Genomic DNA, 24,610 nt, shown 5'->3' with positions numbered 1-24,610 from the left:
ACGGCATCTTTAACATTATTTTCAGCAAAGAGTCCCTTATTAGGGTGGTAAAGGAAACAACATCAAATGGAATGCCAGTCTTGAAGAAAATAGCTAATACAGAAAATCCTAAATCAGCACGGTGCATGAGGCAATAACTGATAATTTCTATATTCAAGATGAATTTATCAGTTGGAATACCTAATTTCCACATTTCTCCAAAGAGAAACAACAGCAGAGTAATGCTTCATATTTACCATAGTATGCAACAATTTCGAGAACCTGACAGGAGAGGGAAGAGGCTACTGTCTAACCATTTGACGGAACACTCACAGCATCATCTAAACACTTGATGTTCTCAAAACTTCTAGAAACCCCAAGTCTACCCTTTATCGAAATGGATGTATTGCTAGGAGATGAAGAATAATCTCTGCGGCCAATTGCGAAAGTAGAAGGAGCAATCTTAGCGTTGCCATGAGAAATAGCCAAGAATGAGATGAAGGTATTACTGTTGCGAGGGTAACGAATTGCAACTCTCGCCATCTTCTCTTCACTTCAATGGCTACAGAGTCTCTCCAATTTCTGTCAAGGGAAATACGGGCAGCCCACTCTTAAGAAGCAGACAAACAAAGTGATCAAATACTAGTATAAGTTGCTTGCAGTAGGAAATGAAAAGAAAGAGAGAACACAATAGAAACCCCATGTCTAGAGATGATTAATTCTCACACTTAAAAAAAGTGATCAAATACTAAAAGCTTCACAGAGGAACTCAATAGCAGTTGATAAGCTAAATGATATAACAAGCCTTCTATGAAAATGATACTTAACAAAAATATCATAAATCAGATTCCCCTTGTGTTAGTTAGGGGGACATATTGAATCATTTTTCTAGTGCTTATATAGACTACAAAAAGCAGTCAGCTTTGGTGTATGACTAGTAAAATGGTATGCTTTGAGTAACTAACTATGTTAAGAGTTAAGTAGGAGGTTAAGCAAGATGCCCTGGATCAGATTAAATCAACTTACACCAAGCAGATTGAACAAGTAAATCTCTTCTAGTTAATCTACACTACATTGTGCCAGGTTTGAACAAGCTTCACTCCGGTTTCAGGAAAACTAAGAGGATTTTTTTCTTTTCTTTTTCAGAAACAGCAATTCATTTTAATCAATGTCCTTGTATTAGCAAACCTAGTACTAGTATTTATAGAACACAATAAGGTCTCTAATATAACAATCTAGGTTCCAGGCACAAACAAAAAGATACTAGCTTGGTACCATAAACCATACACGGGCAACCAAGAAGAGACTGATCACTAATCAACATTGTGATAAGCTTAAGCTCGTTCTCCGCGAATTCGTCTTGCAAGCTGAATATCAGATCTGTCTTAAAATCCTGAACAATCTCACAGACCTTTGGAAAGACAACTTCCGAATGAGAAGCTCAGTACTCTTTTGATATTTTTGGAGAGCAACAGTCCAGGGAGGTAACGATGTGGCTTCTTCACTCTTCCAGTGGTAGGGGCTGATTTCCTAGCAGCCTTTATAGCAAGTTGTTTCCTTAGAGCCTTTCCACCGGTAGATTTACAGGCTGTCTGCTTCGTACGAGCCATTTTTTTCACAATCTGGAAATCTATTATTGACCAAGCGGAAAATCTGAGAAAGATTGGAAAAAGAATTTGAATTTGAAATATGAAATAACAACTAAGAGGATTCAATCTAAAGTAAGGTTTGATTTTTGTTTATGGTTGATGTACCAGGAACTAAGAAACTATGAGAAAAGATCAACTCCATTTTTTCATTAAGAAAAGTAAAAAGAAGATCAACTCCTTTTAGAATCAGTATATACTCAAAACATTCAAGAGGACAAATCTGAATTGAAAATCGCCACATATAATGGGAGATTAAAAAATTGAAGTGATTTAATTTCTATAGATGTGACCCTCAGGGGTTGGCCTGGTGGCAATTGACTTGAGCCTTGGGGTTTGCTCCCTTTCAAGGTCTCAAGTTCGAAACCCACTGGGTGCAAACAATTTCTGAGGGCCATCGGACTGGGTAAAACCTGAATTAACCGTGGTGCACTTGCGGGAAACTCCTTGCCGAGGGCCTGTGCACCCCCGGGATTAGTCGGGGCTCAAAGAGACTCGGACACCCGGTGCAAATCAAAAAAAAAAAAAAAATTCTATAGATGTGGCGCTCTTATTGTAAAATCAGCTAATGAGATCTCCGAGTGTTTACCAACTTGAAAATTCCTTCACATGTACAAGCAAGACAAAAAAAATCCACACTAGGACACCCTATTAATTGATTGATTATCTTAGTCCATAGAGAGCTTGCAGTTGTACAATACCAATTTCAACTATTTCCTTTTCTTAAATTTAATCCTTATCCTTTCAATATATGGGAAGAAAAAGATGGCACAGAGAGAGAGAGAGAGAGAGAGAGAGGAGGTGACACAATGTCTGGCATCAAGTCATCCATCAGCAGGTGGATATGAATTCATTAGTTGGAATACCTAATTTCTGCATTTATCCAAAGGGAGAAACAACAGCAATGCTTTATAAATATCATAACATTCAACGATTTTGAGAACCTGACAGGAGAGGGAAGAGCCTGCTCTCTGACCATTTGACACTTACAGCATCATCTAAAACACTTGATGTTCTCAAACCTGTTAGAAACAAATGGATGTATTGCTATGCTACGAGATGAAGAATAATCTGAGGGCGTAATTGCCAGAGCAGAATGAATAATCTCAGCATTGCGATGAGAAATAGCCAAGAATGAGATAAAAGGGTTACCATTGCGAGAGTAACGAACTGCAACACCTGCAATCTTCACTTCACTTGAATGGCTGCGCAGTCTCTCCAATTTCTGTCAAGGGAAAAATGAGCAGCCCAATCTAGGGGAAAAGAGTGAAAGAACAAGAGGCTTTGACAGAGAACTTAGTCCTAGAGTATAATAAACTGTTCAATGGAAAAAACTGTCTAGTGTACATCCCAGATCACAGTGGATAGACAAAATACAAAAGAAAAGAGCAAATTTGCAGAAAATGATGATGATGATGCCCAAATTCCCCATAAAGGTTATAATATTGCAGAATGACCAAGACTACAAACTCTAGGAAAAACATAATTCCTATTACAAATATCAAAGTATTATCCCATAATCACATTAGATTTATACACTATATACAGTACTGTAATATAGCTCATCAAAATATATTGTAATATTGTTGAGATCCATTTTGGAGGATATATTTCTCCAATGTCACGGGTGTAAGAATTTTATTATATTAAGAAAACTGAAAATAAGAACAACAATGATCCTTTCACTTTTATTTCAGTTTCCCCTTAATCTTAAAGCTCTTATTTTGCTATTAAAGTAACCTCTAGCCTTTATAAAGAAATTGGAGAATAGCTCATAAGGAAATTCATATTATTTCTCATAGTAAGAGTGCAATAGCATCTAATTTGCGAGATAATGAAGAGGACAAAACATTCAGAATTAGAAGTGATTTACCTCCTCAATAAGTTTGCAATGTTCAAATTTCAACTTTCTTGTTTCCCCAATTGCATTGGATGAGATTAGGAAAACATCTTCATTTCTTCTTTTCCAGAAGAAACTCTGGTATCATGTCAAGCATAGGAGGATCCTTCGCTATAACTCTGTTGTAGTTGTATCAAATGAGAGTCTTCCCAGTCATTTCCTTTATGAAAGCCCTCGTTTCACCAATTCTGTTACTTCTCAGAAACCCTTGCAAAATAACATTGTAAGTTACATTGTTTGGCAAACATCTATTGTCCTCCATTTTTCTTAGCATATCTTTAGCTTCATCTAGTAACCCTTCCAAACAAAACCCATTAATCATTGTAGTGTACATTATCACGTTAGGATGTAAACCTATTAAAGAAAGCTTTTCAAAAATGGCATGAGCTTTGTCCAACTTTCCATTTTTGCACAATCTATCAATGACAATATTGCAAAGTTTAATGTCAGTATCTTCTCCCTCTCTTTCCAACTTACGAAAGAGTGACATAGCTTCTTCAACAAGTCCATTCTTAAAATAACCACCAAGCAAGATGCTACGAGTACACAAATTTGGTCTCTGCCCTGCCGAAAGCATCTCTGCGAAGAACTTTTGTGCAGTGTCGCTTTTTCCAACTCCAAATAGACCTTGTAAGATAATATTGTAGGTAACAGTATCAGGTTTCAACCCCTTTCGAGAAATTTCAAGAAACAATTGCATGGCCTCGTCAAACTTCTTTTTTTTACAATATCCATTTATTAGTGTGTTATAATTAGTAATGTTAGGCTCAATGCTCTTATCTATCATAGAATAAAAAATTCTCCTCGCTCAATCAATTTGACCACGCAAACAATATCCATCTGCTATCGCATTGTAGGTGACCACAGTAGGCTCCTCACCTTTTCTGATCATGTGTCTCATTATTTTCTCGGCGTCTTCAACTTTTTCTTCTTTGCATAGCCCATCGATCACTATGCTGAAGGTGTACACATTTGGATAAATATTAACATTAACCAACCATCTCACAGAACAAAGCCCTAACATTTTCCCACCGACCAAACCTACACAAACCATCAATCAATGAACTATAAGTGATAATGTCGGGTGGAATACCTTTCTGTTTCATCTCGTTTAAAAGGCTGACAACAGCATCTAGCATTCTATCTTTGCAAAGGGCATCTATAACAATGCTATAGATGTATCTGTAGGGCTTAGTGCTACCTTGTTCCATTAATCGGAACAAACTAAAAGTTTTTTCAGTATGGCCCCTTTTACTAAGCCCATTCATGACAGTTGCATACATGACTTCGTTAGGCTCACAAATATTCTCTCTCACTAGTTTTTGAACAAGTGAACGGCATCTTTAACCTTATTTTCAGCAAAGAGTCCCCTTATTAGGGTGTTAAAGGTAACAACATCAAATGGAATGCCAGTCTTGAAGAAAATGGCTAATTCAGAAAATCCTAAATCAGCACGGTGCATAAGGCAACAACAACAACAACAACCTAGTATAATCCCACTAGTGGGGTCTGGGGAGGGTAGTGTGTACACAAACCTTACCCCTACCTGGGGTAGAGAGGCTGTTTCCGATAGACCCTCGACTCCTTCCCTCCAAGAACTACCCACCTTGCTCTTGGGGTGACTCGAACTCACAACCTCTTGATTGGAAGTGGAGGGTGCTTACCACTAGAGCAACCCACTCTTGTCACAACGGTGCATAAGGCAATAACTGTTAATTACTATATTCAAGATGAATTTATCAGTTGGAATACCTAATTTCCACATTTCTCCAAAGAGAGAAACAACAGCAGAGTAATGCTTCATATTTACCATAGTATGCAACAATTTCGAGAACCTGACAGGAGAGGAAGAGGCTGCTCTCTAACCATTTGACGGAACACACTCACAGCATCATCTAAACACTTGACGTTCTCACACCTGCTAGAATCCCCAATTTTGCCCTTTACCGAGATGTATTGCTAGGAGATGAGGAATAATTTCTGGGCGTAATTGCCAAAGCAGAATGAAAAATCTCACCATTGCGAGAGTAACGCACTGCAACTCTCACCATCTTCACCTTCAATGGCTACGGAATGTCTCCAATTTCTATCAAAAGGGAAATAGGGGCAGCCCAATCTTAACTTGCCTTAACTTTGGAGAAGAAAGCAAACAAAAGTGGAATGTGAGTTCCCACTCTAACATCCCAGTAGAAAATGGTGTTAACTGATTTTGAATTTTGATACACCTTAATCGTTTTGCTTTTTCCTAAATTATTATTTTATCCTTTTTTTGTTGCCTCAATTACTTGAATGATACGATTTAAAATGGAAGGGGTTGGAGTTATTGGTGGAGCTTGTACAATGGGCTTGCAAGGTTGTGCTGTGAAGTTAGTGAGAGGAGTTGGCGGAGTAGCTAACAAGTTTTACTATTTGCATTGGAGTCCATTTAGCTAATTTACTTTATTATTTAATTACCCCTTGTAAGTTTCTCTTATTTCTTTTTAGTCCTTAGGTTTTTACTCACGTTTGAGGCTATATGCCCTGAAAATGAGCAACAGCTCATTTTCAGGGCATGAATGAAAACCCTTTTATTTTATTTGCCTTAATTCCCTTTCTTCTTAGTTTTAGCTTAGCCCTAGTTAGCTTCTTCTTCTCTGAAATTCAGCATCCGTAACATTGAATTACAACAAATACATAGTCGTGCAAAAAGAATTTATTATTCCGAGCTAACAGCTTGTTTGGATGGTTGTTATTTATGGTATTGTATCGTATTGTTACTTTAAATATAATTGTATTGTTATTTTAAATACAATATTTGTTGCCATAAAAATATTTATCAGTAATTAATTAAATGCCATTGGATCCAAAATCGTTAAAGCCTCTAGCAGCATTTATGCCAGATGCTAGTACAGACTCATATTATTACTGGTAAAAATAATTACTTTTAGCGGCAACTACAATGGCCACTAAAACTGCCTAAGAAATGTCCTAGCCCCATACATTCAACAGCCTTTGTTATTGCCGTAAAGACCCATAATTGCCAGTAAAGAGCTTGTGTCTTTAATGACTTTTTCTATTATTATTATTATTATTTTCTGCAATAAATTTTTTTGGTTATTAACAATTATAAATGTTACCATAACAAACAAAATAATCAATACACCTGAAGATCACCTAGTTCCACAACCATCTTCTAGGAAGAGTATTGTGAATGCTAGGCCTCCAACTGAGAACTAATTACATGTAATCTGCTGAATCAAACTATGACATCTATGAGCTTTCCTAAACATTTTTACTAACTCTATTCTCTCTATAGTTTCCTTCTTTATCTATGACCGGAAACAATAAAATAAATGAGTATTAACATGATGACTAGGTAAAAAGATATAGTCCTTTTACTATGAGGGTGTTTGGATTGGCTTTTAAGCTGTCCAAATCAGCTTTTAAGCTCTTTTTAGCTTTTATCAGTGTTTGGCAAAGCTATAGTGCTTAAAATAAGTTTAAAACTGCTTAAAACAAGCCAAAGGCAATAAGCTGGGCAACCCTAACTTATTGCTTTTTGGCTTAAAAGCTATTTCTGCTGAAAAGCCACTTTTTAAAGCCAATCCAGACGGGCTCTATGTTACAACATTCCATATGATTAGCATAAAGATCATCCACTGGTCTAGCTACAAATGCAAGAATACATGTATATGCCTCTTACAAAGATCAACAGGACAAGCAGATAAATACGCTAGTCACTTCTGCCCTCCTCCCCACCCAACAAAACAAATTTTGGGTGAGAAGTGGGATGAAAATTTTCCTTTTCCCTTCCTTTTCTCACCCAATATCGAAAAGGAAAAGGTCTCACTGCAGCAATCAACCAGAACAATGCTAGTCAAGGGAATAAGACAATCACAAAGAAGTAGCCCATCAACATGACAAAAAGATTAAACCATCCCCAAAAAAAAAAAAAGTCCAAGTTAAAGAAAACAAGTGATGGATCAATTAAAAGATACTACAATTTCTACTATTTTTAACCTCTGTAGCGAATACATTTTTTCCCTCCTTAAAGAATTATGCGCGTGGTTCCAAATATCACACTGGCCATATGATTATATAATCATGTATCACATATATTTAGACTAAAGAAACTTTAACTAAAATAATCAGTTACCTTCCATCAAGTGAGGGATGGATGTAATTAACTCAAATGGATATTTACACCGAGGGCATGTTGGTTCCTTTTTGTAGGCAGCCCACTGGAGGTGCAAGTCACACTGCACGCCAAAGTAAGGAGATACATAAAACTGTCAGGACTTTCCCATTATTACAAAAAATAAACTTGCAAAAGATGCCCACGTGTAGAGAGTAATGCACGTATTAGAAGATCATTACAGCATCTACTAAGCAGGTGATCATCATTTTAAAAATTACCGATCTGTTGCAGAACACAACAATCAACAAAAATATAAGAAGATCAAGTTACACATATTTGAAAGAAGTGAACAATATTGCAGCTTGAAGCTGCATCCTGCGCTCTACAGATTGACATAAAACTACAATCCCTATAACCAAGAGAAATCCGTGCATACAACAAAGCTCACATGAAAGGTTAAACAACAGATATATCTGGCTAAACTGCTAAAGAATATAGATGGAGAAGGGCAGCCTAGCTTTCAAGTAAAGCCAAATAGCCTTGTCACGCTCAAAAATACAAATCCACTGTCATCCGTTATAAAGTTGACAGAGAAATTAGATACAGCAATACCACGACAAATATAATTAAGAACCATAGACTGACTTCATTTATGGTACACTCTTGAGCCAATTTAAAAAAAAAAAAAAAAAAAAACCATAAAGCAACATCAAGGATTAATTTCAATCACCTGCAACTGGCGTGAATCTTGACATACTGGCTGTTGTCAAAGTTCATAAAATGAAGGGCAGCAACCTGTCATTTTTTTTGATGAAGTAAGCAGCTGCATTGATGCCATCAAGAAAATGCAATAGTACAAAAAAGAATACAAAATAAACTGAGTTAGCTCCATTACATGAGAGGCTATTCAAAGACCAGGCCTTCGCCAGGGAGCTAACAAAGTTCAAGAAATTGTCAGGGGAATCTACATGGGACATATTATGCTAAAAAGATACATTAACAGAACAATACTGAATCACTTTGGAGTTTGGAGTTTAATTGTTAAAAGAAGCTCTACTAGAGATCTTTTCATAATATAACTCTGTTAGACATGAAGAAGTGCGTAGACCAGACATGGTTGTGTATGCCCAAGTTGACTCTAATTAAACTCATAAATATAGAAATTAAAACTTATCAAAACCGAGTGTCTGAAAATGATGTCTCAACGTTTAAAGATTCAAAAAACTGTTTTTAAAACCTCATACCCATTCATCTTATTTTTCAAGTGACAATTCTATCAAACACCGAATAGGTTTTTAAATATATCCTCTAGAAGCAAACACCAACTAATTTAGTATAAATAAATGAATTAGGATCAAAGCAAATCACAAGCAATAAAGTAAAACAAATGAATCAAAATGAACCTAGTCTCCTATGATAATAAAATGAGTGCAAAATAAACATTGTAAAATTTTGGGAAAATAAACGAGAAGAGAGCTTACTTCAAGGCAACGATTAACGAAGAGACGGATGCTGGTTGAAGCAAGTAACGGCAACAAAGAGCATGAGCAAATCAGATACCTATTCAATCATAAAGTGAAAACAAAATCAGCCGCGAGTTTCAGCAAATTGATTTTGTACAACAAATTTCTCTAAAATTGATGTTCAATCAGCCGCGAGTTTCAGCAAATTGATTTTGTACACCGAATTCCCCAAAATTGATGTTCAATCAGCCACGAGTTTCAGCAAATTGATGTTGTACAACGAATTTCCCCTAAATTGATGTTCAATAGCCGCGACTTTCAGCACAACGAATTTCTCCTAAATTGATGTTCAATCAGCTGCGAGTTTCAGCACAAAGTTTCTCTAGATACCTCGATCTTCAAAATCAACATACTTTGATAGGGTCTGGGAAAGTTCGATGAAGAATCAACAGAAATACAAGTTATGGGGCGGGATGAGTTGGAGAATAGGGAGGGAAATAAAAACGTATAGGGTTTGCTTTGGAGGGAAGATTAAAAACAAAAGTTGGGTCTTTTACTGGCCTTTTTTATTTAATTGTCAGTGAAAATATACATTTTCTAGGCCAATATATATATATATATATATATATATATATATTCCTTAAGACATAGTTCATAATGAATACCATTAAGAAATCTCTTGCAGTGAGAGAATTTGGTCATATTATGTATATAAGAAATGGAGAACAAGGCTAAATGGCGACAACGACACCTTATAAGTTTATTAATCCTGGTAAACCTACACCTTTGAATTCAGGGGAGATCGGGTAAAATTAAGAGTCGGGCATTATACTTGGATGACTCTGAGATTTTTTACCTTTTAGAGGCATAGTTTCTGCCCACTTGGTTGGCTTTTAATCCCCACTGCAACTGCATGAGTTTCTCTCTTGTACAGACGGAGGTTGAGTAGATCCAACTCCCCTTTGTGTTAGTCAGGGCGACATAGTCAATCATTTTGGTAACCAAGAGAGAGAAAAGGTGACTAAATGACTGGCATCAAGTCATCCATCAGGAGGAAAAGGTGAAGGAATGAGGGGCTTTGGCAGAGAGCTTAGTACATCAACCTAAGCTTAACTTTGCTTTATTAAACAGTTTGGGCATTACTTTCATTTGACTTTTTGTCCAATATCTAAGCTCAAACTCTAATCCTAACTTTGCTTCATATATCAACCCCGCAATGCATGAACACAAAATAGATTGGGAAGTGACCACCATATACAAGATCACATGTTCTGACTAATGCTTTCTCAAGTAAATACTGAATAGCTTGATAAAAAAATAAGGAGGATTTTAGATGGTTTACCATCAAAATAGTACATTAACCTTAGTTGGACCTTAAGAAGAATATAGATGGATTTCATATTACTGTGGCAGGTGTTTACCCAAAATGTCTTACCTGATAACATATTGAAGAACACTAAATACATTTATATCATCTTTTATTGAAAATTGCATGACCAATCTCAAAAGAAGAATCAATTATTTGATCTTATAGTAGATGTTAGAGTGCAAAAATACCTGAAGATGACTAGATACCAGTAAAAGACTGTTAAATCAATCTTACGTTCATCTTGTTATTATGCATGGCACTTATATTATTTCTCATAGTAAGAGTGCAATAGCATCTAATTTCCAAGACAAAGAATAGAAGAAAACATTCAAAATAAGAAGCGATTTACCTCAGTAAGCTTGCCTCTAAGGCAAAAGCAGTGTTCGAATTTCAGTTTTCCTATTTCCCCAATTGCATTTCTTTTCCAGAGGGAAAAAACATAAACTTGCGCCCTAGACATAATATAGTTGATAAAACCAAGGGAAAGAGTATTCACATTTTACTCTCTGAATGAAACTCTGGGAAAAAATATTCACGTCTTATTTTCCAGGTGAAACTCTGGTAACATGTCAAGCAAAGAAGGATCCTCCGCTATAATGTCTATTAGTAACTCTACTGTAGTTGCATCAAATGAGATAGTCTTCCCCGTCATTTCCTTTAAGAAAGCCTTTATTTCACTAATTTTGTTACTTCTGAGATATCCTCGCATAATGACATTGTAAGTTACATTGTCTGGCGAACATCCATCGTCCTCCATTTTTCTAAGCATATCTTTAGCTTCATCTAGCAACCCTTCTAGACAAAATCCATTAATCATTGTATTGTACATTATTACGTCAGGATGTAAACCTACTACAGAAAGCTTCTCAAAAATGACACGAGCTTTGTTGAAATTTCCATTTTTGAACAATCCATCAATGACAATACTGTAAAGTTCAATGCCAGTGTCTTCTCCATTGCTTTCCAACTTATGAAAGAGTGACATAGCTTCTTCAACAAGTCCATTCTTAAAATAACCACCAAGCAAGATGCGATGAGTACAAAAATCAGGTCTTTGTCCTGCCGATATCATATCAGCAAAGAAATTTTGTGCAACATCGATTCTCCCAACTTCAAGCAGACCTTGCAAGATAATATTGTAGGTAAAAATACTAGGTTCCAACCCCTTTCGAGAAATTTCAAGAAACATTTGCATGGCCTCATCCATTTTTTTCTTCTTACGGTATCCATTTATTAGTATGTTATAGGTAATAATGTCGGGCTCAATGGTCTTATCTATCACGGAATTAAAAAAAATTCTCGCTCTATCCATTTGACCACACAAGCAATATCCATCTATTATTGTATTGTAGGTGAATAAACTAGGCTCTACACCTTTTTCAATCATGTGGCTCATTATTTTCTCGGCGTCTGCAGCTTTTCCTTCTTTGCACAGTCCATCGATCATTACGTTGAAGGTGTACAGACTTGGATAAATATTAAGATTAACCATCTCACAGAACAAATTCCTAACATTTTCCCATTGACCAGACCTACACAAACCATCAATCAATGAATTATATGAGACAATGTCAGGAAGAATGCCTTTTTGTTTCATCTCATTCAAAAGGTTAATAGCATCATCTAGCATTCTATCTTTGCAGAGGGCATGTATAACAATGTTATAGATGCATGTGTCGGGCTTAGTGCTCCCTTGTTCCATTAATCGGAGCAAACTAAAAGCTTTTTGTGTATGGCCCCTTTTGCAAAGCCCATCCATGACAATTGCATACATGATTTTGTTAGGCTCACAAATATTCTCCCTCACCACCTTTCTAAACAAGTCAACGGCGTCTTTAAGCTTATTTACAGCAAATAGTCCCCTTATTAGGCTGCTAAATGTAACCACATCAAATGCAATACCATTCTTCAAAAAAATGGCCAATACAGAAAATCCTAAATCAGCACGATGCATGAGGCAATAGCTGTTAATCACTATATTCAAGATGAATTCATTAGTTGGAATACCTAATTTCTGCATTTCTCCAAAGAGAGAAACAACATCAGAGTAATGTTTCATATTTACCATAGTCCTCAACAATTTCGAGAAGCTGACAAGAGAGGGAAGAGGCTGCTCTCTGATCATTTGGCGGAACACGGTCACAGCATCGTCTAAACACTTGACATTCTCAAAACTGCTAGAAAACCCGAGTCTACCCTTTATCGAAATGGACGTATTGCTAGGAAATGAAGAATAATCTCTAGGCGCAATTGCGAAAGTAGAATGAGCAATCTCAGCATTGCCATGAGAATAAGCCAATAATGAGATGAAGGTATTACCGTTGCGAGGGTAACGAATAGCAACTCTCGCCATCTTCACTTCACTTCAATGGCTACAGAGTCTCTCCAATTTCTGCCAAAGGAAATACGGGCAGCCCACTATTAATTTGCCCCAACTTTCGAGTAGCAAAGAAACAATAGTGAAATGTGTTCCCACTCTCGCATCTCTTGCAATAAGATGATAGTTTTTTTTTTATGCAAGTAATTGCACTATATTTTTCTAATGTTACTAATTTTAGTTTTTTAATTGTTACTTATAGTTATTATTTTAAGTTTTACGTAATTGATAGAGTAAAATTTCTTTAATGTACAGTATAAATATTGAACTTATTTTCTTTATCTATATTATATTAAAAGCACGAAGGGCCTTAGCGAAATATCTTTCGCCTTTTTATCTATATCTATATATATCTATATTTATATTAAAAGTACGAAGGCCCTTAGCGAAATATCGTTCGCTTTTTTTATCCTTTAAAAATAGATTTCACACTAGACAAAATCATCATTTAATTATTTCTCTAACATTTAGAGTTTTGAAATCAACTAAAATCTTTCTTATTAAATTTTTCCTTATTTGAATTATATAGAAAATTCAAATATTTAGGAAAATAAAATCAATCAACATTTTACCTTATTTAAATTCTTAACTTATATGAACTAGGTAAGTAACGTAACTATTATAATACCTTCCTACTATTTATTCTAACACTTAAAAACCTAGGCACGAAGAGAAATCGGCAATATTTCTGCTGTTCTTTAACTTATGGCATATTAATAAAAATTCACCGTGAGATGAATTGTATATTGCTTTTTATGTTGAGTAACGAAAATTAGAAAGTCATCTTAAATTCACTTTCTCTTTATTGGTCTTCTTGAAAGCTGGTGAACTCCTTCTTTTCTTTTATTGTTTTATGTGCTTATTATGTTAGGATGAATTTATATTATGATATGATTTATTTTTGCATGCAGGAAATAAATTATGAAATCTTGCATCATAGATAAAAACATAAAAAACTATGGTTTGTGGAGCTATTTTAGACCCGATCAAGATTAATATTGTAGCAACACCATGAAATACTACACAAACTTCGATTTCTTTAACAGTCTTTAGTCAATAAAGAATTATAGTTCTACTCTATTTTATTAGTGTGAGTATAATATCATTGCTTTATTATACACATGTGCTTGATGAGGTAGTTGAAAGAATTAACTAAATCAACTTATTTTGCAATGGTGTATATTTTAATTTGATTATTTGACTCATTGATATCTCCTTGTTTGAAATTTTGATTCAATTAAGTTATGTAAATTTTTGATATTATTTTCAATTTATTGAACATAATATGTATTCTTTGATAATGTTTGTAGTGTTTTTTAAACTCAAATAAAAATTACGAAGTCTTAAATTTTATTTTTGATATTGTTCTGTGATGACCCAAAAGGCCATCTTATGTTTCAGAACTCGATTCTGCACTCTTAAGCATTAAAAATCTCTTTTTTTACCCTCCTTGATTTTGCGTGCACTGTCCGGGCATATTTCTGGAAAGTTTTTATGTTAAAAAATTGATGAAAATAAGAATTTATGCCTTAAAAATTAATTTTAGTTAACTTCGGTCAATCTTTTTGGTAAACGGGCCCGAATCCATATTTTGAAGATCCCGGAGGGTCCGTATTGAATTATGGGGCCTGGGCGTATGCCCGGAACCAAATTCGGAGGTCCCTAGCTCGAGTTATAATTTTTTTATGAAAATTAAAAGTCGGAAAATTATTTGTTTTTAAGAATTGATTAACGTTTGGCATTGTTAGTATCGGGTCCGTATTTTGGTTCCGGAGCCTAGTACAAGTTTATTATGATATTTAAGACTTATCTGTGAAATTTGGTGAGAAACGGTGTTGGTTTGACGTGATTCGGACGTGAGGCTGTGAAGATAAAATTTTAAAGTGTTCTTGAGAATTTTATTTGATTTGGTGCTAAATTCGTAGTTCTAGGTATTATTTTGGCGATTTGATCGCGCGAGCAAGTTCGTATGATATTTTTAGATTTGTGTGCATATTTTGTTTGGAACCCCGAGGGCTCGGGTGAGTTTCGGATAGGCCACGGAATATTTTGGAGTTTGAAAAATCTGGTTTTCTGCAGATTCTGGTGTTCTGGCATGTCCTTCTTCGTGTTCGCGAAGGTCCTCTTCCGAATGCAAAGAGTAAACTGATGAGGCCGGAATTTTCTTCTTCTCGAATGCGAAGGCTTGGTCGCGAACGCGAAGCGATAGGAGCATTATCCTTCGCGAACGCGTAGTGTTAGGCACTGGGGGGTTAGTCTTTCCTTCATTGCGAACGCGAGTAATGCCTCGCGAACGCGAAGACCAGGGGGTAGCCTACGCGAATGCGAACTCTGTCTCGCGAACGCGAAGGCTTGGCAGCCAATGCTTTTCGCGAAAGCGACAGTGGCTTCGCGAACGCGATGCACACTGTCGCCCAACACTTAAAACAGCATCAAACACGGGTTTAAGCCATTTCTTCAACATTTTTCAAGAACCAAATGGGTAGGGGCGATTTTCAAGAGTCATTTTCTTCCCCAAAGTGTTGGTAAGTGATTCTAAATTATTTTCTTTCAATTACCCATTACATTTTATGAATTATCAACCTAAAATCTAGAGTTTTCATGGTAGAATTAGGGGTTATGGTAGAAACTAGGGATTTAGGAAATTTAGGGATTTAGACCTCAAATTGAGGTCGGATTCCCAAACCAATTATATATTCGGACTCGGGGGTGAATGTGTAAATAGATTTTGGTCCGAACCTCGGGTTTTGACCAAGCGGGCATGGGGTCGTTTTTTTGACTTTTTGGAGGAAAATTTGGGAAATTTAATTTATGCAATATAATTGATTCTTTTAGCAATATTTGATATTATTGAGTCATTTTTGAGTAGATACGAGTGAATTGGAGGTGAATTATAGAGGAAAAGTTGTGATTGAGAACTAAGTGGCCTTCGGAACAAGGTAAGTGTTGTGTCTAACCCTGACTTGAGGGAATTAGGAACCTTAGACTATTTGTATGTGAAATTCATGTGAGCGGCGTATACGTGAGGTGACGAGTACTTATGCGCCGCTAAATTTTCTGTTTTTCCATGTTTCTTCCATTTTTCTTACATCGTCTCTTCCTATGCCTAATTGCTATGTGTTTATACTAGTGTTGTTAAATTGATCGTTCTTATTATGTTTACGAATTTTCTGGTGATAATTGAGTATTTATTTCAAAGTTGAGATTGATTTTTGTGGAACCAAATGTTGAAGTAAGGTTTGTATTTGTTATTCTATCTCCTTGTTGTTATTTATGCATTGCGTTATGGTAAGGGAGAGTGTTAATGCACGAAGGGTGATACTGTGCCATATTGTGAGTGTTAATGCACGAAGGGTGATGCCGTGCCATATTGTGAGTGTAAAATTACGAAAGTTGATACCGTGCCATATTGTGAGTGTTAATGCACGAAGGGTGATATCATGCCATGATATGAGAGTTAATGCACGGAGGGTGATGTCGTATTGTTTCTATTGATTTTATGGTGAGATTAAGAGTAAAAGCACGAAGAGTGATGCCGTGCATTTTTTCTTTTACTGTATTCGTTGTTTCTATTAATTCATAGTATATTGGTTGTACCAGTTATTAATCTGCTGCAATTCTTTATCTCGTATTTGCCTCAGCATGTTTCCCCTCCCGATAATTGTTGTCTAGCTCTTCATTATTGTTATTTGTATATACAACAATAACAACAACCCAGTAAAATCCCACTAGTAGGGTCTGAGGAGGGTAGTGTGTACGCAGACTTTATCCCTTCCCCGAAGGAGTAGAGAGGTTGTTTCCGAAAGACCCTCGACTCAAGAAAATAAAAAGACAAAAGAACAAAAAGATAAAAGGAGACAACAATCATAGGAAAAATAGGAACACCATAAAATTCAGAAAAAAAATGCAAAGCAAAGGGAGATAATATTAATATCACCATAGCAATCATAAGAAAAATAGGAATACCATGAAATCCAGAAGAAAGATGCAAAGCAAAAGCGATTGCTAGTAAATAGGACCTGCACTGAAAAGCGAAATAGTAAGACACAACATTGCCACTAGTTATCTTAGACAAAAACCCTACATGGCTAGTCCCATAATGGTAGAAGTAATGCACGACTCAACTACCTCCTAACCTATAACCCTAATACTCGACTTCCACATCTTCCTATCAAGTATCATATCCTCAGAAATCTGGAGCCTCGCCATATCCTGCCCGATCACCTCTCTCCAATACTTCTTAGGCTGCCCTCTATCTCTTATCGTGCCCTCCACAACCAGTCGCTCACACCTACATACCGAAGCATCTGGGCTTCTCCTCTGAACATGCCCGAACCATCTAAGCCTCGCTTCCCGCATCTTGTTATCAATGGGGGCCACGTGCATCTTCTCCCGAATATCGTCATTCCTAATCTTATCTATCTTAGTGTGCCCGCACATCCACCACAACATTCTCATTTCTGCTACTTTCATCTTCTAGATATGTGAGTTCTTAACGGGCCAACACTCAGCCCCATACATTATGGCCGGTCTCCGCTTTATATAACTTACCTTTGAGTATCGGTGGCACTCTCTTATCACACAGGACTCCAGATGCTAACCTCCACTTCAACCATCCTACCCCAATATGGTGTGTGACATCCTCGTCGATCTCCCCTCCCCACGGATAACCGAACCAAGGTACTTGAAGCTACCTCTACTCGGGATGACTTGTGAATCAAGCCTCACATCCACGCCCAATTTCCCTCGCTCAACGCTGAACTTACACTCCAGGTATTCCGTCTTCGTCTTGCTCAGCTTGAAACCCTTAAACTCAAGAGCCTATCTCCAAACCTCCAGCCTCCCGTTAACACCGGCTCGCGACTCATCAATCAGAACTATGTCATCGGCAAATAGCATGCACCATGGCATATCCCCTTGAATATGGTATGTTAACGCGTCTATCACCATGGCGAATAAGAATGGACTGAGCGCAGAACCTTGGTGTAACCCCATTACAATCGGAAAATGCTCAGAGTCGCCTCCTACTGTCCTAACCCGAGTCTTAGCCCCATCATACATGTCCTTAATCGCCATAATGTAGGGAACCGACACACATTTTGCCTCAACGCATCTCTAGAGAACTTCTCTAGGAACCTTGTCATACGCTTTCTCTAGGTCAATAAACACCATGTGCAGATCCTTCTTCCTCTCTCTGTACATTTCCACCAACCTTCTAACAAGGTGTATAGCTTTTGTAGTCCAACTATCCGTCATGAACCCGAACTGGTTGTCGGATACAGACACTGTCATCCTCACCCTCACTTCAACCACCCTCTCCCACACTTTCATGGTATGACTCAGTAATTTGATACCCCTATAATTGTTACAACTCTGGATATCACCTTTATTCTTATACAATGGAACCACCGTACTCCACCTCCACTCCTCCGGCATCCTCTTCTCCTTAAAAATAACATTAAACAACCTAGTCAACCACTCCAAACCTGCTCTCCCCACACACTTCCAAAATTCCACCGGAATCTAGTCTGGCTCGGTCGCTCTGCCCCTACTCATCTCACGCATAGCTCCCACGACCTCCTCAACCTCGATACGCCTGCAGTACCTAAAGTCACGGTGACTCTCGGAATGCTCCAATTCGCCTAGCACAATATCCTGATCCCCTTCTTTATTCAGAAGTTTATGAAAGTAAGCTTACCATCTCCTCTTAATCTGGGCATCTTCCATCAATACTCTACCATCTTCGTCCTTGATGCATCTCACTTGATCACAGTGTTAAATTGTACAGGTTGATTTGTAGGTGCTTTGCCTCAGACTCGTCACTACTTCGTCGAGGTTAGATTCGACACTTACCAGTACATGGGGTCGGTTGTACTGATACTGTATTCTGCACTTTCTGTGCAGATTTTGGTACCGACTCGGGTTGATTGAGATTTTTATCCGTGAGACCCGCTATCCGAAGACTCAAGGTAGATCTGTCGGCGTTCACAGACCTTAAAATCCTCGTCTATCCTTCTGTTTTTACTGTTTCTTTCATTCAAACAGTTGTATTTCTTTCAGACTATTATTTGTAGTAAATCATAGAATGGTCGAGAATTGTGACTCCAGATCCGGGTGGTAGTAATTAATACAGTTTTTATATTATTTCGCACTTATTATATTTCATCTTAGTTAATTATTGTTATTTACTGAATGAAAATAAGGAATTGGTTTAATGATTTCTAACGTTGGCTTGCCTAGCAAGTGAAATGCTAGGCGCTATCACGCTCCCGTCGGTGGGAATTTCGGGTCGTGGCATGTTCGGTCTCTCTTTATCTTTTTAGATCTTCCAAGTTTCTAATCTTTTTTTTTCTATCTCGAATCATATGGCTTACACTGAATTATCGTGATGGATATATAAATTGTAGCTTGAGACGGCATTATGTTGTTGGAGATGGTGAAAATCAATTTTGATTGGACATAACTTCTTTCATATTTTTTCATTTGCATAAATATAAGCACCATAACACTTTTATTTCTCATAATCCTTGTTTGAGTTAATAAAATATGTCATTGGCTTGTTATGAACTTTTTCTTTCAACATTTGAAAACAAGTAACAAGCATTAAAAAAACGATTCCTAAATGTCAAATGTTACAAGAAATCAGAATTTTAATGGGATTTAAGTAGGCCAACGTTGAAGCTTAGAAATTCAATAAGATTTAGACTTAGAATATACCTATTTTTTTGTTGAAATATTTTTTCTCCATAATTGTTTTTAGAAATATAAGCAATTGTTTTTTAGTCTAACACGTACATAAAGTCCGAACTTAAATGACGCTAATTATAAATACAAGAAAACTAATACACTACAACAGTCGGAATCGGTTGAAAGAACGAACGCAAATTTCATGATTTCACTCCTTTTATGATACTAGAATTCATTTCTTATAAATAAATGATGCATACATTAATATTATATGATATTTTAAATATTTTTTTTTTATTAAAATGGGGTACACGCGCAACATGCATAGCACGAAACTCATTAACGAAATGTCGTTCGTTTTTTTTACCCTTACAAATAAATTTTATGTTGGATAAAATTGTAATTTAATTATTTCTATAATTTTTAAGACTTTAAAATTACCTAATATTTGGTTATTACATTCTTCCTAATTTGGAATATGTATCTACTTGTGTAACGATATTAAATGCTCTGAATTTTTTATATATAAATGAACTACTAATATTTAGGAGTATGAGATCATAATAAATTTTCCACTTCTATTCTCAAATAAAGAAGTTTAACTTTAAAACCAATATAAGCAAATAAAAAAAAGCTTAAAGCCTAAGAAACTCCAAAATATTATTTCCAGAGACACTACCTAATCAGGTGGTTTCGCATCACCCAAAAACAAAATCACCCAAACAAATCTGGTACTACCAATTTTCTTTTGTATACTTTTATATGGACAATTATTTATTAGATAAATATGGTATTTGTATGATTCTTTAAACACAAGACAAGCAGGGCGGCCCAAGAAGATTGGTGGCCTAAAGCCAATTTTTAATTTGGGGACTTTCAGAAGGAAAAAAAATTTATCATAACATCGATGATTCATTCCGATGTTCATAGAACAACATAATTTAGTGCAATTGTCGCACAATAACTCACTTAAACCAATAAAATATAGGGCGAGTAATGTGTTAAAAGTATAAAATTTTGGCCTAACATCAGTTGTTAATAGTTTCTTTTATAAATAATTTAGTCTCTCCTAAGATATTGTAGATATTAGATAATAGAGCAAAATTCATATATGTGATGACCCAAAATGTCATCTTTAAATTTAATAATTAATTCTGTGTTCTAAGACCTCGAAAAGCACTATTTATCCTTCATCGACTTGCGTGCGCAGTCCATAAAATTTTCCGAAAAGTTTTCAGGTGAAAAATAGATTAAAATGTGAATTAGAGCTTTAAAACTCAACTGAGTTGACTTTGGTCAACATTTTGAGCAAACGAACTCGGATAAGTATTTTGACAGTTCTGATAGGTCCGTATCGTTATTTGGGACTTAGGCGTATGCCCGAAATCAAATTCCGATTAGTTCCTAACCCGAGATATGGAATTTTGATAAAAAATTTAAAGTTTAAGTTTAAATAGTGAACGGATGTCGAATTATGGGCAAATGACCCCGGAATAGAATTTTGATGATTCCAACAGCTCCGTATGGTGATTTGTACTTAGGAGCGTGATCGGAATTTTATTTGGAAGTCCGTAGTAAAATTAGGTTTGAAGTAGCTAAAATAGTAATTTAAAGTTTGGAAGTTTGACCGGGGGAGTTGACTTTTTGATATCGGGCTCGGAATTCAGTTCTGAAAATTTTCACAGCTCCGTTATGTCATTTATGACTTGTGTGCAAAATTTGAAGTCATTCGGACTTGATTTGATAGGTTTCGACATCGAATGTAGAAGTTGGAAATTTTAAGTTTCATTAAGATTGAATTGGAGCATGATTCGTGATTTTAGCGTTGTTTGATGTGATTTGAGGTTTCAAATAAGTTCGTATGATGTTTTAGGATTTGTTGGTATTTTGGGTTGAGGTCCCGAGGGCCTCAGATGAGTTTCGGATGGTTAACGAATCAAAAGTGGGACTTAACTGCTGCAAAAGCTGCTGCAATTTTTCTGCTGGAAATGCTGTCAAAAATCGGGTTGCTGTCAAAATCGAGGTCCCTGTCAAAATCGAGGTCCCTGACAAAATCGAGGTCCCTAACAAATCGAGGTACATGACAAATCGAGGTCCATAACAAATCGAGGTCCATGACAAATCGAGGTCTCTAAGAAATCAAGGTCCCTAAGAAATCGAGGTCCCTTACAAATCGAGGTCCCTTACAAAACGAGGTCCATGACAGATCGAGGCTGCCCATGATCAAGGCAGTCCATGATCGGACTCACCATGATCGGACTACCATGATCGGACTCCCCATAATCGGACTCCAATGATCGGACTCCCCATGATCGGAGCCCCCCGTGATCGAGGTCACCCTGGACAGATCTGTAAGTTATAAAAACAGGGAGGCTTCGTCCATTTCGCCATTTTTAATAACTTGGAGCTTGAGCAGAAGCGATATTTGATATATTTTCAAGGAAAAACATTGGGATAAGTGATTCTAACTCGGATTTGGTCAATATACACGAATATATCATTGTTTTTACCATTTAATTAGTGTTTTGAGATTGAAATTTGGAAAATTTTAGAAAATCTCATAGAAACGAAAATTTAAGATTTGGAGGTCGAATTGTTATCGGATTTTGGTAAAATTGGTATGGGTGGACTCGTAATTGAATGGGTTATCGGATTTTATAAGTTTCGCCGGATTCCGAGATGTGGGCCCCACTGGCAAATTTTGAGCTAATTTCGGATTTTAATGAAGATATAATATTTTCTTATGAAATTGATTACTATAATTTTTGTTGACTGTATCGAATTAATTATGACTAGATACGAGTCGATCGGAGTCAGAAAATCAAGGAAAAAGCATAATACTTGATTAAATTATAGCAAGTCGAGGTAAGTGACTTGTCTAACTTTGTGTGGGGGAAATTTCTCCTAGAATTAATATGAATGTGATTATTGAAATGTGTTGAAAGTCGTGTACACGAGGTGACGAGTGTGTACACGGGCTAAATGTGAAAGATTATATTTTTAAATTGTGTAGATCGCTATTGCGCATTTATTAAATTATTTTATCTTATTATATTCTTCATCAATGATATGAGATATATACTTCTAATTTGTTTGACCTTTTTCTACTAATTGTTTGACCTGTTTAGTTGAAACTTGGTTTCTTTTATTCTGTGCATTATTTGAAGGTTGATTTTTTTTAGATTAAATATTATTAATATGAAGTATTTGACATTTTTTAAACTTGATATTGAAGCAACGTATTAAAGATTTTGAAATATTATTTTCCTGAATTATTTACTCCTGAATATTTTTGTACTCATTGTGATGGAGCAGTGAGCTCTTTATTGTGGAAGAATATTATTGTTGAATTATTTAGACATGAGCCGTGAGCTCTTTATTGTGAAAAAATATTATTGTTGGATTATTTTGGCATGAGCCGTGAGCTCTTTATTATTGAAAAATATTATTGTCAATTTATTTTTGAAAAAATAAAATATTGGGCACTTAAGGTGCAAGTTGTGATATATTGTGATATTGATACGCATGCGGTGGTATAAGGTCTGGGTGTTGAAACGCATGCGGTGAGATAAGGGTGGCTAGTAGGAAAACTACTAGAAGTCATACGGTGTGATAAGGGTGGCTAAAACGCGGGATGCTATTTCGGAAAAAAAATATTTTTTTTAAAAATAAATTGTGAAGGCTCCCGCGGTGAGATAAGAAAATGAGATATTGTGAAATTATTTATAATTTGGGACTACGAGGCGGTACCTCGGTAGTGCCCTTGTTAATATTGATTTATGGCCATAGTTGCCTTCGATTAATTGTTGTGATTTTTATAAAGTTGAAGGAAATTATGTTTTGATTTCACGAGATATTATTTGCGATTATTTGGTGTCATTAAATGTGACATACTATTTGATTCATTTTCAGTGTCATTTTATTTCACTATATTGTTAAACGTTTTACCATTCCATTATTATATTCCAGTAGGGCCTCACCTGACCTCGTCACTACTCTACTGAGGTTAGGCTTAGCACTTACTGGGTACCGCTGTGGTGTACTCATACTACACTTCTGTACATCTTTTTGTGCAGATCCAGGTATATTTTATCAGACCAGACATCAATAAACTAGCTGTACAAGGAGACTTCGAGGTATATCTGCCAGCGTCCGCAAACTCCGGAGTCCCCTTCTATCTTACTATGTTGTCTTCCTTATTTACTTTAGACTCTGATGTATAGAGACATAAAGAATAAATTCTTAGAAGCTTGTGACTTATTTCTACCGGGTTTTGGGAGTTAAATTTTTTTGAATTGTAGTATATTTTTTAAGATATTTATTATTATTCTGCATTGATAGGCTTACCTAGTCTTAGATACTAGGTGTCATCACGACATCCTACGGAGGAAATTTGGGGTCGTGACAAGTTAGTATCAGAGCACTAGGTTCATAGGTGTTATGAGTCACAAGCAGGTTTAGTAGAGTCTTGTGGATCGGTACAGAGACGTCTGTACTTATCTTCGGGAGGCTATGGAATAGTTAGGAAAATATTCAGTTCTTTGATTCCTTATCGTGCGACATTGATTTAGCTTGAAACATATATCTCATATTCCTTTGTATCCACTCGTGTATGACATTGCGCACTCAATATCAGTTGTGCGTCGACGGTTCGTGATGCCTCAGATGGACTACGAGGGAGCCAGAGATGCTCAAACATTGTCTCAATGTGTGGTTCCGACTGAAGATGCGGGCGTATTGAGAGATCACCTAGTGAATCATGTGGGGGTGCAACGGACGTTGGCGTCTGGTTGATTTATACAAGCTGTGAAGATTATTATTGTGGATCATCGGACGTTGTGACCTATGACTTCGCACCGAGTAGGGGGAGTCCACTACCAATGGGTGGATTGCGGGGTCATGTATTATATCAGTTTTGGGCCTGAAATGTATATATGTGGTACTGAAAGGTTCCCTAAAATTTACATGTTTAAGACATGAGATTTTGTAGAAGATAAGGTTGGGACTTGCGGTATGTCCGCCTCCTTAATAATCCTATACTTCAATACCAAAGGAGTTATAGAAACAACTCT

At 36.4% G+C, this 24,610-nt stretch overlaps 2 protein-coding genes across 22 annotated transcripts; both read right to left on the bottom strand.

Annotated features, from left to right (window-relative positions):
• Nucleotides 1–126: 126 nt before the first annotated feature.
• Nucleotides 127–12,950, bottom strand: LOC104104625 (putative pentatricopeptide repeat-containing protein At1g12700, mitochondrial). 21 transcript variants are annotated; one of them, XM_070187805.1, is made up of 10 exons: nucleotides 10,824–12,950; nucleotides 9,124–9,202; nucleotides 8,373–8,437; nucleotides 7,661–7,763; nucleotides 5,278–5,611; nucleotides 3,499–4,566; nucleotides 2,778–2,850; nucleotides 1,255–2,647; nucleotides 489–561; nucleotides 127–409 (listed from the first exon to the last, which is right to left on the bottom strand). In XM_070187805.1, exon 1 carries the CDS (start codon nucleotides 12,825–12,827, stop codon nucleotides 11,007–11,009), a length of 1,821 nt encoding a protein of 606 aa, XP_070043906.1. In that variant the 5' UTR covers nucleotides 12,828–12,950; the 3' UTR covers nucleotides 127–409; nucleotides 489–561; nucleotides 1,255–2,647; nucleotides 2,778–2,850; nucleotides 3,499–4,566; nucleotides 5,278–5,611; nucleotides 7,661–7,763; nucleotides 8,373–8,437; nucleotides 9,124–9,202; nucleotides 10,824–11,006. The 21 variants fall into 21 exon arrangements, with proteins under 21 accessions (XP_070043906.1, XP_070043907.1, XP_070043901.1 ...); XM_070187806.1 differs by having other exon boundaries at nucleotides 1,267–2,647; XM_070187800.1 differs by having other exon boundaries at nucleotides 127–561.
• On the bottom strand, nucleotides 4,334–4,808 carry LOC138899674 (putative pentatricopeptide repeat-containing protein At1g12700, mitochondrial). Its single transcript, XM_070186353.1, has 2 exons — nucleotides 4,619–4,808; nucleotides 4,334–4,566 (listed from the first exon to the last, which is right to left on the bottom strand). The coding sequence occupies exons 1-2, from the start codon at nucleotides 4,806–4,808 to the stop codon at nucleotides 4,334–4,336; spliced, it is 423 nt and encodes a 140-aa protein (XP_070042454.1).
• Nucleotides 12,951–24,610: the final 11,660 nt, after the last annotated feature.

This window comes from Nicotiana tomentosiformis, chromosome 10 (genome assembly GCF_000390325.3).
Source record: "Nicotiana tomentosiformis chromosome 10, ASM39032v3, whole genome shotgun sequence".
Lineage (NCBI taxonomy): Eukaryota > Viridiplantae > Streptophyta > Magnoliopsida > Solanales > Solanaceae > Nicotiana > Nicotiana tomentosiformis.
This window is presented reverse-complemented; position numbering and strand designations above follow the sequence as displayed.

What these genes read in the sequence shown, in the direction of transcription:
- LOC138899674 (XM_070186353.1), bottom strand. Translation starts at nt 4,808, where the DNA reads ATGTATGCAACTGTCATGAATGGGCTTAGTAAAAGGGGCCATACTGAA. An exon ending in AAACGAGATGAAACAGAAAG is followed by an intron (nt 4,567 to 4,618) that starts GTATTCCACCCG and finishes TGGTTTGTGTAG; the next exon opens with GTTTGGTCGGTGGGAAAATG.
- LOC104104625 (XM_070187799.1), bottom strand. Translation starts at nt 12,827, where the DNA reads ATGGCGAGAGTTGCTATTCGTTACCCTCGCAACGGTAATACCTTCATC.